The sequence below is a fragment of the Salmo salar genome, chromosome 05 (assembly GCF_965601325.2).
Source record: "Salmo salar chromosome 05, fSalSal1, whole genome shotgun sequence".
In the NCBI taxonomy this organism is placed as follows: Eukaryota; Metazoa; Chordata; class Actinopteri; order Salmoniformes; family Salmonidae; genus Salmo; species Salmo salar.
In genome coordinates, this window is record NC_138295.1 from 93,779,925 (window position 1) to 93,795,770 (window position 15,846).

General features: G+C 45.3%; 1 protein-coding gene across 2 annotated transcripts in view; it reads right to left on the bottom strand.

Annotated features, from left to right (window-relative positions):
- Positions 1–1,459: 1,459 nt before the first annotated feature.
- Positions 1,460–15,846, bottom strand: part of LOC106606144 (dolichyl-diphosphooligosaccharide--protein glycosyltransferase subunit STT3B) — a 92,260-nt gene continuing 77,873 nt past the window's right edge. For both annotated transcript variants that reach the window (XM_082975986.1, XM_082975987.1), the window contains 6 exons: positions 12,953–13,140; positions 12,309–12,480; positions 11,433–11,606; positions 7,684–7,797; positions 5,403–5,609; positions 1,460–3,720 (listed from right to left, as the gene is read on the bottom strand). In XM_082975986.1, the coding sequence (XP_082832112.1) occupies positions 3,637–3,720; positions 5,403–5,609; positions 7,684–7,797; positions 11,433–11,606; positions 12,309–12,480; positions 12,953–13,140 (939 nt within the window). In that variant the 3' untranslated portion in view covers positions 1,460–3,636. The remainder of the gene's footprint in view (positions 3,721–5,402; positions 5,610–7,683; positions 7,798–11,432; positions 11,607–12,308; positions 12,481–12,952; positions 13,141–15,846) is intronic.

The window sequence follows — 15,846 nt, forward strand, 5'->3', positions numbered from 1 at the left end:
AGGTAGCTCTCCACACAACTGGAATAAAAGACTACAACCATTCCCGCTTTGGGGTAGGAATCCCACTGTCTTCAAGTTCTGCCACGTTCCAACCATTCACACTCTGGGGTAGGAATCCCACTGTCCATCTTCAATGGGACATGGGTCTCTTTTTTTTATAGAGACAGAGTATTGTGATGGTCAACCTGGTGGTCTGATATAGAGACAGAGGATTGTGATGGTCAACCTGGTGGTCGTTTTACATTTGAACTTCAATGAGGTGACGTCAGAGTTGGACGTCCCAAGGATCCCACTTAGCATGTACTCTTTGTAGACAGGAGCATGGCAGTAAGAGCTATAGAGGTCATTTTATCAGTAATATGGGTATGTTGAGAATCTATGAACCTTTTCACACTATCGTGCCAAGCAGAACCAACCTGCTGAATTCACTTTCCTTTCACATGGTTCTTTCCAGCAACTATAGTAGATGTGGAACCAGTCCAGTCCAGTTTGGCTGAGTGGTGTGAACAGCTCTTAACTCCTCTGTGGAACCAGTCCAGTCCAGTTTGGCTGAGTGGTGTGAACAGCTCTTAACTCCTCTGTGGAACCAGTTCAGTTTGGCTGAGTGGTGTGAACAGCTCTTAACTCCTCTGTCCTCTCAGTATGAGATCAGTCACTTTTTGAGTATGAATGTGAAGTGTAACACTGCGTACGTGATCAGTCACTGAGCTTTGACCAAAACACTTTGGGTGTGTCCCAAATGGCTCCCTATTCCCCACAGGGCTCTGGTCTAAAGTAGTGCACTATGTAGGGAATAGGGTGCCAGGCCTGGTCTAAAGTAGTGCACTATGTAGGGAATAGGATGCCAGCCCTGGTCTAAAGTAGTGCACTATGTAGGGAATAGGATGCCATTTGGGATGTAGAATCACCTGTGTAGAACCTATGCAACACTTGACTTAGAAAGTAGTCTAAGACATGGGACAGCCAGGGGCAGGGCTTACCATGTCTACCATGTATTTGATGAATAAATATCTCATCACCATCTGTTGTTGTTCTGTTGTTGGCAGGCTGTCTGTGGTGTGGGATGGGGATTTAGCCTGGAAACCACCGTGAATACTATCTCTCTCGTTCACTATTGTCTCAGTTAAGTGAAACAATAGTGAACCAGAGAATGATATTACATTTGGATTTGGGACTACTGACGACTGGGTTTGAGGAGAGATGTTGAGAGGTCGGTAGAAAACACAAATGAAAGTAGCTCTTCTCAGGTCTCAAGAATATAACTGATTCTAGTACTGAATCTCATGCAGACATGTTGTAAAATATCTCTACAGTTAACTGACACTAACTGGCGGTGAGTGCTGCCATCTAGTGGATCTTAACAGACACACACAAGTACATTTGGAATCTTCCGTGACAAGACAAAAAGCTGTGTTGGGATCGAGAGGAAGAGTTTTGACAAAACAACACACAGAGCCAATTTAATGCATCCTCTTTAATTCAAAAAAAGGTATCTTTCATTCTCACACCCCACCAGCATCCATGTCATTACAATTGATGGAATAAACTGTTTATATTAAGAAAAAAAGTCTACCGTTTCTGCATTTCATTCCTAATAGGACGCTACTTTTTCTCCATTAGCCTCCATCGTTCATGTAATAAATACCCTAGAGAGAGGCTGCATCCAAAATAGCACCCTATTCCCTATTTAGTACCCTACTTTTGACCAGGGCCCATAAAATTCTGGTCAAAAGGTAGTGCACTACATAGGGAATAGAGCGCTCTTTGTGACAGAGTCTTGACACGTTGATATGGGTTTCTCATGGTAAGCTGTTAAGGCCAATACAGTCATCTCTTTTTTACACAGACTGAGCGTAAGGTTCTACCTGAACGGAAACACAAGCAGGGTGAAAACCAGAACCACTATATACTGTAGATGACTGGTCAAAACTGACCAGTCATCATGACAAATAAAGACCAAGGGATTGCAGGGGGATTACACTTTGAGGGACTGGATTAGATTAGACGTGAGTGTAGTTAAACCATAGAGGTAAATTCCTGAAAAGAACCACTTATGTACCAGAGAATGCATTCTACTTGTTACCTTTAAAAACAGAAGGGTGGCTATAGGACAAGGAGAAGTACCGTTGTGGCTAAAGTGCATCAGGACAAAATGGACAATCTTAGCATTTTAGGCTGTTTCAGTGCAGCTTGTTCAAACACCTAGAAGAACAGATGTTTCAGCCGTACTAAGAGCATCTAAGCCCAGACAATCTCATAAGGAAATTAAAAATAACAAACTACATCTAACGTATCATCAAGTCCTTGTTGTATTTCTATTCTCCAAGAACTACAAGATGTATTGTTACCCTCATAGCCTGGTTCCTCTCCAGGTTTCTTCCTAGGTTCTGGCCTTTCTAGGGAGTTTTTCCTAGCCACCGTGCTTCTACACCTGCATTGCTTGCTGTTTGGGGGTTTTAGGCTGGGTTTCTGTACAGCACTTTGTGACATCAGCTGATGTAAGAAGGGCTTTATGAATACATTTGATTGATTGTTACAGGAAATTTAGTGGGATTAAAAAAACGAAGTGTTTATTTGACATGGCCATAGTGTGATAGATCGACACCAGGTCGAACATGAGACCAAATCAATTGAGACAGATGGGTGGTAGCTACCAAACAATAACTGATCATGCACCAGGAACTAAACCGTCTGACTCCACATTACATCAAAACTCCTCTCAAAACTCCTCTTTCATGTGTTTTTATAAAGGTAACTAGTTTAGTTCACACCCTGAAATAGTACAGAATGTCTTTGGTGCCACTGACTGATTCCAAGTCAGTTTAGATTTGAATGATTTTGATATTAGTGTAGTTGTTTTGTTAGTTAGTTTTTCCCCCATAATTGTTTTTTGTGTGACTCAAATGGCACCCTATTCCCTATGGGTCCTGTTCAAAAGTAGTGCCCTATATAGGCAATAACGTGCCAATTTGAATCACACAGACTTTTTTTTCTCCATTTGGAATGTATCCTCTGCCTGTCATGCCCTGGAGTGGTGTAACTTTACAATGTCTCCTCTCCTCTCCTCTCCTCTCCTCTCCTCTCCTCTCCTCTCCTCTCCTCTCCTCTCTCCTCCTCTCTCCTCCTCTCTCCTCCTCTCCTCCCCTCTCTCCTCCCCTCCTCCCCTCTCTCCTCCCCTCTCGCCTCCCCTCTCGCCTCCCCTCCTCTCCTCCCCTCCTCTCCTCTCCTCCTCTCCTCACAACAATATTCAAGTACAAAAAAATAAAATAAAAACAATTCTAAGGTCGTCGAAAGGTCAATAGGTCAAAGTTCAGTTCTTCAGGTTAAAAGCGAACCGACAGAGGGAGGTCATCGGAAGTAGACGACACCCCCAACAGAGGTCAACAGAAGGGTTATCATAGAACCTCCAGTAACCACGATGATCATCATAGACCTGGTCGTCCAGGTAACAGGTCTCTCCAGACCGTTGGTTGGTTGGTTGGTGTTCGTTATTCTTCTGCTTGATTGGTGGATTACTTGCTTGTTTGCGTTTTGAATGATTTGTACACCTCTCTCTCTCTCTCTCTCTCTCTCTCTCTCTCTCTCTCTCTCTCTCTCTCTCTCTCTCGTGGCGCCTTTGAGGTCGTTTTTTTATGGTTAAACTGATTTTTTGTTGTTCAGTTTCTTGCCTTTCTTGAGGGCAAGTTTGTTCTTCACATGACCACGCTTCCTCTTCGCTGTCTGAAGAAATGAAATCATAATAACATTTAGATGACACAGTAGATCAGTCCAGAAAACCTATAGCCCTCTAACCCTAGACATTTAGCACTCTGATAGGTTAACCCTAGACATTTAGCACTCTGATAGGTTAACCCTAGACATTTAGCACTCTGATAGGTTAACCCTAGACATTTAGCACTCTGATAGGTTAACCCTAGACATTTAGCACTCTGATAGGTTAACCCTAGACATTTAGCACTCTGATAGGTTAACCCTAGACATTTAGCACTCTGATAAGTTAACCCTAGACATTTAGCACTCTGATAGGTTAACCCTAGACATTTAGCACTCTGATAGGTTAACCCTAGACATTTAGCACTCTGATAGGTTAACCCTAGACATTTAGCACTCTGATAAGTTAACCCTAGACATTTAGCACTCTGATAAGTTAACCCTAGACATTTAGCACTCTGATAGGTTAACCCTAGACATTTAGCACTCTGATAAGTTAACCCTAGACATTTAGCACTCTGATAAGTTAACCCTAGACGTTTAGCACTCTGATAAGTTAACCCTAGACATTTAGCACTCTGATAAGTTAACCCTAGGCATCTAGCGCTCTGATAAGTTAACCCTAGGCATCTAGCGCTCTGATAAGTTAACCCTAGGCATCTAGCACTCTGATAAGTTAACCCTAGGCATCTAGCACTCTGATAAGTTAACCCTAGGCATCTAGCACTCTGATAAGTTAACCCTAGGCATCTAGCGCTCTGATAGGTTAACCCTAGGCATTTAGCACTCTGATTGGTTAGATGGAATTTTAGCCTAATTTATTATTAATGTCACATTCTTTTAGATGGATAAACATGATCTAGGGTGCAAGGATGAAGAGGTTAGGATAGGTGATTCAGGACAGGGCCAAGGATGAAGGGATGGGTAATAGATTCAGGACAGGGACAAGGATGAAGGGAGGGGTAATAGATTCAGGACAGGGACAAGGATGAAGGGAGGGGTAATAGATTCAGGACAGGGACAAGGATGAAGGGATGGGTAATAGATTCAGAACAGGGACAAGGATGAAGGGAGGGGTAATAGATTCAGGACAGGGACAAGGATGAAGGGAGGGGTAATAGATTCAGGACAGGGACAAGGATGAAGGGAGGGGTAATAGATTCAGGACAGGGACAAGGATGAAGGGAGGGGTAATAGATTCAGGACAGGGACAAGGATGAAGGGAGGGGTAATAGATTCAGGACAGGGACAAGGATGAAGGGAGGGGTAATAGATTCAGGACAGGGACAAGGATGAAGGGAGGGGTAATAGATTCAGGACAGGGACAAGGATGAAGGGAGGGGTAATAGATTCAGGACAGGGACAAGGATGAAGGGAGGGGTAATAGATTCAGGACAGGGACAAGGATGAAGGGAGGGGTAATAGATTCAGGACAGGGACAAGGATGAAGGGAGGGGTAATAGATTCAGGACAGGGACAAGGATGAAGGGAGGGGTAATAGATTCAGGACAGGGACAAGGATGAAGGGAGGGGTAATAGATTCTGGACAGGGACAAGGATGAAGGGAGGGGTAATAGATTCAGGACAGGGACAAGGATGAAGGGAGGGGGTAATAGATTCAGGACAGGGACAGCAGAATCATTCACCAGCGCTCTCCAATTGAGAAGAGAGAAGTCTGGATGTTCCTGTACCTTTTTAGAAGTGTACTTCTGTCTGCTGCTGCTGCTGCGGGGGCTGTGCTCCAGGGGGTCCCTGTTCTCCTCCTTCTTGACCTTATAGATCCGGACCAGCCAGTGTTCTGAGGTGAACGCCTCTTCCAGGTGTTTCAGCTCGATGTCCTTGTTACCGATCTCAGCGTTACGCGTCCGGTCGAAACCCGGCGGCGTCCGGAAGTCCAACTGGGGAGAGGAGAGACGGACAGGTGGAGTCAGTGTTTGACAGTAAACTAGAGGACAAGTGTCAGGGCTTGACATCACTGTGAAGTAAACTAGAGGAGCTGTGTCAGGGCTTGACATCCCTGTGAAGTAAACTAGAGGAGCTGTGTCAGGGCTTGACATCCCTGTGAAGTAAACTAGAGGAGCTGTGTCAGGGCTTGACATCCCTGTGAAGTAAACTAGAGGAGCTGTGTCAGGGCTTGTCATCCCTGTGAAGTAAACTAGAGGACAAGTGTCAGGGCTTGACATCCCTGTGAAGTAAACTAGAGGACAAGTGTCAGGGCTTGACATCCCTGTGAAGTAAACTAGAGGAGCTGTGTCAGGGCTTGACATCCCTGTGAAGTAAACTAGAGGAGCTGTGTCAGGGCTTGACATCCCTGTGAAGTAAACTAGAGGAGCTGTGTCAGGGCTTGACATCCCTGTGAAGTAAACTAGAGGAGCTGTGTCAGGGCTTGACATCCCTGTGAAGTGAACTAGAGGAGCTGTGTCAGGGCTTGACATCCCTGTGAAGTAAACTAGAGGACAAGTGTCAGGGCTTGACATCCCTGTGAAGTAAACTAGAGGACAAGTGTCAGGGCTTGACATCCCTGTGAAGTAAACTAGAAGAGCTGTGTCAGGGCTTGTCATCCCTGTGAAGTAAACTAGAGGAGCTATGTCAGGGCTTGACATCTCTGTGAAGTAAACTAGAGGAGCTGTGTCAGGGCTTGACATCCCTGTGAAGTAAACTAGAGGACAAGTGTCAGGGCTTGACATCCCTGTGAAGTAAACTAGAGGAGCTGTGTCAGGGCTTGACATCCCTGTGAAGTAAACTAGAGGAGCTGTGTCAGGGCTTGACATCCCTGTGAAGTAAACTAGAGGAGCTGTGTCAGGGCTTGACATCCCTGTGAAGTAAACTAGAGGAGCTGTGTCAGGGCTTGACATCCCTGTGAAGTGAACTAGAGGAGCTGTGTCAGGGCTTGACATCCCTGTGAAGTAAACTAGAGGACAAGTGTCAGGGCTTGACATCCCTGTGAAGTAAACTAGAGGACAAGTGTCAGGGCTTGACATCCCTGTGAAGTAAACTAGAAGAGCTGTGTCAGGGCTTGTCATCCCTGTGAAGTAAACTAGAGGAGCTGTGTCAGGGCTTGACATCTCTGTGAAGTAAACTAGAGGAGCTGTGTCAGGGCTTGACATCCCTGTGAAGTAAACTAGAGGACAAGTGTCAGGGCTTGACATCCCTGTGAAGTAAACTAGAGGAGCTGTGTCAGGGCTTGACATCCCTGTGAAGTAAACTAGAGGAGCTGTGTCAGGGCTTGACATCACTGTGAAGTAAACTAGAGGAGCTTTGTCAGGGCTTGACATCCCTGTGAAGTAAACTAGAGGAGAGGTGTCAGGGCTTGACATCCCTGTGAAGTAAACTAGAGGACAAGTGTCAGGGCTTGACATCCCTGTGAAGTAAACTAGAGGAGCTGTGTCAGGGCTTGACATCCCTGTGAAGTAAACTAGAGGAGCTTTGTCAGGGCTTGACATCCCTGTGAAGTAAACTAGAGGAGCTTTGTCAGGGCTTGACATCCCTGTGAAGTAAACTAGAGGACAAGTGTCAGGGCTTGACATCCCTGTGAAGTAAACTAGAGGAGCTGTGTCAGGGCTTGACATCCCTGTGAAGTAAACTAGAGGAGCATTGTCAGGGCTTGACATCCCTGTGAAGTAAACTAGAGGAGCTGTGTCAGGGCTTGACATCCCTGTGAAGTAAACTAGAGGAGCTGTGTCAGGGCTTGACATCCCTGTGAAGTAAACTAGAGGAGCTTTGTAAGGGCTTGACATCCCTGTGAGGTAAACTAGAGGAGCTGTGTCAGGGCTTGACATCCCTGTGAAGTAAACTAGAGGAGCTGTGTCAGGGCTTGACATCCCTGTGAAGTAAACTAGAGGAGCTGTGTCAGGGCTTGACATCCCTGTGAAGTGACAGTACATGGATGCATTAGTTCACAGTCCAAGTTACAGGCAGAGGTCTCCAGTTAGGGGCGGTCTGTAAGTGCACACAGAGTTGAACATCTCTAACCTGCATCTCTCCGAAGCGGTAGTATGACATCTTATACATCAGACAGTTGAGCAGGATGGGAGACCCCGCTTTGTCCACCCTAAACTCTCCCTGGGGGGTGAAGTAGTCACTCTCCTGAGGAGGGAACAGACAGACAGTTTAGTCCTCTCATCCTGATGAGGGAACAGACAGACAGTTTAGTACTCTCATCCTGAGGAGGGAACAGACAGACAGTTTAGTCCTCTCATCCTGAGGAGGGAACAGACAGACAGACAGTTTAGTCCTCTTATCCTGAGGAGGGAACAGACAGACAGTTTAGTCCTCTCATCATGAGGAGGGGACAGACAGACAGACAGTTTAGTACTCTCATCCTGAGGAGGGGAGTGACAGACAGTTTAGTCCTCTCATCCTGAGGAGGGAACAGACAGACAGTTTAGTCCTCTCATCCTGAGGAGGGAACAGACAGACAGTTTAGTCCTCTCATCCTGAGGAGGGAACAGACAGACAGACAGTTTAGTCCTCTCATCCTGAGGAGGGAACAGACAGACAGTTTAGTCCTCTCATCCTGAGGAGGGAGCAGACAGACAGACAGTTTAGTCCTCTCATCCTGAGGAGGGAACAGACAGACAGACAGTTTAGTCCTCTCATCCTGAGGAGGGAACAGACAGACAGACAGTTTAGTCCTCTCATCCTGAGGAGGGAACAGACAGACAGTTTAGTCCTCTCATCCTGAGGAGGGAACAGACAGACAGACAGTTTAGTCCTCTCATCCTGAGGAGGGAACAGACAGACAGACAGTTTAGTCCTCTCATCCTGAGGAGGGAACAGACAGACAGTTTAGTCCTCTCATCCTGAGGAGGGGAGAGACAGACAGACAGTTTAGTACTCTCATCCTGAGGAGGGGAGAGACAGACAGACAGTTTAGTCCTCTCATCCTGAGGAGGGAACAACAGACAGACAGTTTAGTCCTCTCATCCTGAGGAGGGAACAGACAGACAGTTTAGTCCTCTCATCCTGAGGAGGGAACAACAGACAGACAGTTTAGTCCTCTCATCCTGAGGAGGGAACAGACAGACAGTTTAGTCCTCTCATCCGGAGGAGGGAACAGACAGACAGTTTAGTCCTCTCATCCTGAGGAGGGAACAGACAGACAGTTTAGTCCTCTCATCCTGAGGAGGGAACAGACAGTTTAGTCCTCTCATCCTGAGGAGGGAACAAACAGACAGTTTAGTCCTCTCATCCTGAGGAGGGAACAGACAGACAGTTTAGTCCTCTCATCCTGAGGAGGGAACAGACAGACAGTTTAGTCCTCTCATCCTGAGGAGGGGAGAGACAGACAGACAGTTTAGTCCTCTCATCCTGAGGAGGGAACAGACAGACAGTTTAGTCCTCTCATCCTGAGGAGGGGAGAGACAGACAGTTTAGTCCTCTCATCCGGAGGAGGGAACAGACAGACAGACAGTTTAGTCCTCTCATCCTGAGGAGGGAACAGACAGACAGTTTAGTCCTCTCATCCTGAGTACAGAAACGCTTTAGACTCATGCTGTTTTTAACCAATGTATTTGTTGGTATTTAACATAGTCTTTATGCACTACATCAGGACAAAGCTATTGACAAGAAGACAACCATATCATTTGAATCATATTCTTTGACTTCACATCATATGTAAGTGGACAACTTTCCAAGTATTTGGTATAACCTCACCTCACCCTCCCCACCGATCCTTCTAGAGCTCAGTTTCCTCACCCTGCCCTGTGATCCTTCTATAGCTCAGTTTATCTCACCCTGCCCTGTGATCCTTCTAGAGCTCAGTTTACCTCACCCTGCCCTGCGATCCTTCTAGAGCTCAGTTTACCTCACCCTGCCCTGCAGTCCTTCTCGAGCTCAGTTTACCTCACCTCACCCTGCCCTGCAATCCTTCTAGAGCTCAGTTTACCTCACCCTGCCCTGTGATCCTTCTAGAGATCAGTTTACCTCACCCTGTGATCCTTCTAGAGCTCAGTTTACCTCACCCTGTGATCCTCTTAAAACTCAGTTTACCTCACCCTGTGATCCTTCAATAGGTCAGTTTACCTCACCCTGTGATCCTTCTAGAGCTCAGTTTACCTCACCCTGCGATCCTTCAATAGGTCAGTTTACCTCACCCTGTGATCCTTCAATAGGTCAGTTTACCTCACTTCACCCTGCGATCCTTATATAGCTCAGTTGACCTCATCCAGCGATCCTTATAGAGCTCAGTTCACCTCACCCTGCGATCCTTCCATAGCTCAGTTTACCTCACCCTGCGATCCTTATCGAGCTCAGTTTACCTCACCTCACCCTGCGATCCTTCCATAGCTCAGTTTACCTCACCCTGTGATCCTTCCATAGCTCAGTTGACCTCACCTCACCCTGCGATCCTTCCATAGCTCAGTTTACCTCACCTCACACTGCGATCCTTCCATAGCTCAGTTTACCTCACCTCACACTGCGATCCTTCCATAGCTCAGTTTACCTCACCCTGTGATCCTTCCATAGCTCAGTTGACCTCACCTCACCCTGCGATCCTTCCATAGCTCAGTTTACCTCACCTCACCCTGCGATCCTTCCATAGCTCAGTTTACCTCACTTCACCCTGCGATCCTTATATAGCTCACAGTGTATCTCACCCTGTGATCTTTCAATAGGTCAGTTTACCTCACCCTGCCCTGCAATCCTTCTATAGCTCAGTTTACCTCACCTCACCCTGCGATCCTTCCATAGCTCAGTTTACCTCACCTCACCCTGCGATCCTTCCATAGCTCAGTTTACCTCACCTCACCCTGCAATCCTTCCATAGCTCAGTGTACCTCACCCTGCAATCCTTCCATAGCTCAGTTTACCTCACCTCACCCTGCGATCCTTCCATAGCTCAGTTTACCTCACCCTGCAATCCTTCCATAGCTCAGTTTACCTCACCCTGCAATCCTTCCATAGCTCAGTTTACCTCACCCTGCAATCCTTCCATAGCTCAGTTTACCTCACCCTGCAATCCTTCCATAGCTCAGTTTACCTCACCTCACCCTGCAATTCTTCCATAGCTCAGTTTACCTCACCTCACCCTGCAATTCTTCTATAGCTCAGTTTACCTCACCCTGCAATCCTTCCATAGCTCAGTTTACCTCACCCTGCAATCCTTCCATAGCTCAGTTTACCTCACCCTGCAATCCTTCCATAGCTCAGTTTACCTCACCCTGCAATCCTTCCATAGCTCAGTTTACCTCACCCTGCAATCCTTCCATAGCTCAGTTTACCTCACCCTGCAATCCTTCCATAGCTCAGTTTACCTCACCCTGCAATCCTTCCATAGCTCAGTTTACCTCACCCTGCGATCCTTCCATAGCTCAGTTTACCTCACCCTGCAATCCTTCCATAGCTCTGTTTACCTCACCCTGCAATCCTTCCATAGCTCAGTTTACCTCACCCTGCAATCCTTCCATAGCTCAGTTTACCTCACCTCACACTGCGATCCTTCCATAGCTCAGTTTACCTCACCTCACCCTGCGATCCTTCTATAGCTCACAGTGGGTGTTACAGCTCACCAATACTTGTGTTTTTTTAAAACATGATGGGTTAAAGGCTGCCGTCTCTCACCCTGATCTCTTTGGGATGCTCTCCCTCTGTAGCTAACAGTGGAAGCATCACCCCACCACTACACTAAAGTTCTCCTCACCCTGATCTCTTTGGGATGCTCTCCCTCTGTAGCTAACAGTGGAAGCATCACCCCACCATTACACTAAAGTCCTCCTCACCCTGATCTCTTTGGGATGCTCTCCCTCTGCGATCCGCACCATCCACAGGAACTTGTTGATGTCGTCACCAGAGTAGCCAATCACGCCTCCAAAAATAATAAGCACGTAGTCCACATCCAAAGCCCTCATGATCTCATACGCTGCACTCTCATTGGACGACATGGCCTTGCCCACCTGAACACACAGAGAGAGAGAGACAGAGAGAAAGAGAGAGAGGAGGGGGAGGGAGAGAGAGAGAGAGAGAGAGGAGGGGGAGGGAGAGAGAGAGAGAGAGAGGAGGGGGAGGGAGAGAGAGACAGAGAGGAGGGGGAGAGAGAGAGCGAGAGTGACAGAGAGAGAGAGGAAGAGAAAGAGAAAGGATGAATAGCACATGTCCACATGGTGGCGCCAGAGACACATTCTTCTTTTGCTTGCCTCCTTCAAACTATGTTGAAATTTAAGACCGACATGAAATTGATTACATTTTAGATGAATTAATACATTTACTGTTTTGATTGATTGATCGATTGTGAGACTAATACGAAATGCACTTTAAAATAAAGTTTGATTCATTCATTGACTGTGTGATCAAGATCCAATAATTGATGGGAGATGGATCCAAGCAGCTGCAGGGGAGATCTCTCTCTCTGTGATTTCACAGGGAACAACTCAAAGAATAAATGTTTCCATGTCCCCTTTTATATAGTGAGAGGTGATAAATACTGATCATATTGTTTAAACAACAGTTCCAGAACACACTGTCCTTGTGTCTGGGAGCAGACATACCAGGAGTCTATGGAAGACACAACATCCCAGTCCACCACAGAACATATCCCCTTGAGAAGTGACAACAGCTCCCTCCATACTCCACCATCACAATAGGGTAGGAGTCTTTACCAGTGCTATATGACTGTTGTTCCAGGTGTTGTTGTCCACCAGCGTGGTCCGGTTGGCCATCCCTGCTATCTGGTAACCATAGTCCCACCACGACATCACTCTGGCCTGCTCCTCTGTGTTCTGCCTTAGCCAATAGTAGGCCTCGCGGAAATCATCTAGAATATTCCTCGACCTGGGTAGAGAAGAGCGGAGAGAAACACAGAGAGAGAACTCATTTAAGGAATGGGTCATTGTTTACAAGTTCCTAGCGATCCCATAAAGCTTCTTATCTTCTGTGGTTTGGTGAGAGAGAGAGAGAGAGAGAGAGAGAGAAACAGCGAGAGAGAAACAGCGAGAGAGAGAGAGAGCGAGAGAGAAACAGCAAGAGAGAGAGACACAGCAAGAGAGAGAGACACAGCAAGAGAGACAGAAACAGCAAGAGAGAGAGAAAGCGAGAGAGAAACAGCGAGAGAGAGAAACAGCGAGAGAGAGAAACAGCGAGAGAGAGAAACAGCGAGAGAGAAACAGCGAGAGAGAGAGAGCGAGAGAGAGCGTGAGAGAGAAACAGCGAGAGAGAAACAGCGAGAGAGAGAAACACATTAGGAAACGACAGTTCCAGAGGAAACTAATCAACTGAAGAGAGTGATCAGTGTGTGTGGTCTTACCCATCGTTGTTATAAGAGGCCAGTACAACACTAGGGCTGGAGTAGGCGTTACTAGTAACCCAGGTGCAGTGGACAGCGAACATCATGAGCAGCATCAGCATCAACATGGTGACGATACTCTTAATGTTGGGTCCCAGACCTTCCTCTGTCTTCTCCTGCTCTGAGACGTGCTTACGAACCTTCCCTGCCTGCAGAGGGAGACAGGAACACACATAGAAGTCACACATGACTAAAACTCCTGCAAATACGGTACATTTCCTCAAATATCACAACCACAAATCCCTCTTCTCATGCAGTGACACAAAAAATATAGACAATTCGTTTGTGGGAAGACACATCCATAGATATGGTATCAGGAAAACGTCACCAGCTCTTGCAAACACCAAAATGAGATCGCCATCAATTGTCTCGACAAAGAAATGAGTAAACAAAATCTAAACCAGTAGTGTACTTGAAATCAAATCAAATGTTATTGGTCCATACACATATTTAACAGATGTTATTGGTCCATACACATATTTAACTTTTTAGTGACGGGGGCAGTATTCGGAAATTCAGATGAATGACGTGCCCAAATTAAACTGCCTGCTACTCGGGACCAGAAGGTAGGATATGCATATTATTAGTAGATTTGGATAGAAAACACTCTGAAGTTTCTAAAACTGTTTGAATGATGTCTGTGAGTATAACAGAACTCATATGGCAGGCAAAAACCTGAGAAAAAATCCAACCAGGAAGTGATTGCCTATCCAAACTAGTGTCTGTGGGGTCATTTTGCACTTCCTAAGGCTTCCACTAGATGTCAACAGTATTTAGAACCTTGTTTCATGCTTCTACTGTTACTGGGGAGAGAATAAGAGCTGACTCAAGCATGAGGCCAATGAGTTATTTACTGCGCGGTCATGCAGGCGCACCGTTCCTTCTTTTTCCTCTGTAATGAATACGCTATTGTCTGCTTGGAATATTATCGAAGATTTATGTTAAAAAGACCCTAAGGATTGATTGTAAACATCGTTTGACATGTTTCTACGAATGGTAATGGAACCTTTTGACTTTCCGTCTCGGGTTTTGCGCTCGCGCATTTTGCCTTTGGAATAGTGATCTGAACGCGTGAACAAAACGGAGGTATTTGGACATAAATATGGAGTTTATCGAACAAAATGAACATTTGGGTGGGAGTCCTGCGCATTCCGGCAAAGATCAGCAAAGGTAAGTGAAGATTTATAATACTATTTCTGAGTTTTGTTGACTCCAGAACTTGGCGGGTAACTGTATAGCTTGCTTTGATGGCTGAGCTCTGTACTCAGAATATTGAACAATGTGCTTTCGCCGTAAAGCTATTTTGAAATCTGACACAGCGGTTGCATTAAGAAGAAGTGTATCTATAATTCTTTCAATAACCGTTGTAAATCTTATCAACGTTTATGATGAGTATTTTTGTAAATTGATGTGCTCATTCACCGGATGTTTTGGGAGGCAAAACATCACGCGCCAATGTAAAATGGGGTTTTTGGACATAAATATGAACTTTATCGAACAAAACATACATGTATTGTGTAACATTGAGTCCTGGGAGTGTCGTCTGATGAAGATCATCAAAGGTTAGTGGATTAATTTTAGCTGTATTTCTGGTTTTTGTGACGCCTCTCCTTGCTTGGAAAATGGCTGTGTGGTTTTTCTTGTCTCGGCGCTGTCCAAACATAATCTAATGTTATGCTTTCGCCGTAAAACCTTTTTGAAATCGGACAATGTGGTTGGATTAACGAGAAGCGTATCTTTAAAATGGGAAATAATAGTTGTATGTTTGAGAAATTTGAATTATGAGATTTTTGTTGTTTTGAATTTGCCGCCCTGCTATTTCACTGGCTGTTGAATAGTGTGTCCCACATGTCCCAGAGAGGATGTTATTGGTCCATACACATATTTAACAGATGTTATTGGTCCATACACATATTTAGCAGATGTTATTGGTCCATACACATATTTAGCAGATGTTATTGGTCCATACACATATTTAACAGATGTTATTGGTCACATATTTAACAGATGTTATTGGTCACATATTTAACAGATGTTATTGGTCACATATTTAACAGATGTTATTGGTCCATACACATATTTAACAGATGTTATTGGTCCATACACATATTTAACAGATGTTATTGGTCCATACCCATATTTAACAGATGTTATTGGTCCATACACATATTTAACAGATGTTATTGGTCCATTCACATATTTAGCAGATGTTATTGGTCCATACACATATTTAGCAGATGTTATTGGTCCATACACATATTTAACAGATGTTATTGTGGGTGTAGTGAAATGCTTGTGTTCCTAGTGTTTCTAAAAGTAAAAAAATGGTATTAAGAAATGTATAAATATTAGGACGAGCAATGTCGGAGTGACATTGAATAAAATACAGTAGAATAGAATACAGTATATACATATGAAATGAGTAAATTATTAACAGTATGTAAACAGTATTAAAGCGACTAGTGTTCCATTATTTAAAGTGGAAAGTGATTCCATGTCTATGTATATAGGGCAGCAGCCTCTAAGGTGCAGGGTTGTGTAACTGGGTGGTAGCCGACTAGTGATGGATATTTAACAGTCTGATGGCCTTGAGATAGAAGCTGTTTTTCAGTCTCTCTGTCCCAGCTTTGATGCACCTGTACTGACCTCGCCTTCAGGATGATAGCGGGGTGAACAGGCAGTGGCTCGGGTGGTTATGTCCTTGATGATCTTTTTTGCCTTCCTATAACATCGGCTGCTGTAGGTGTCATGGAGGGCAGGTAGTTTGCCTCCGGTGATGCGTTGTGCAGACCTCACTACCCTCTGAAGAGCCTTAGTTGTTGGCAGAGCAGTTGCCGTACCAGGCGGTGATACAG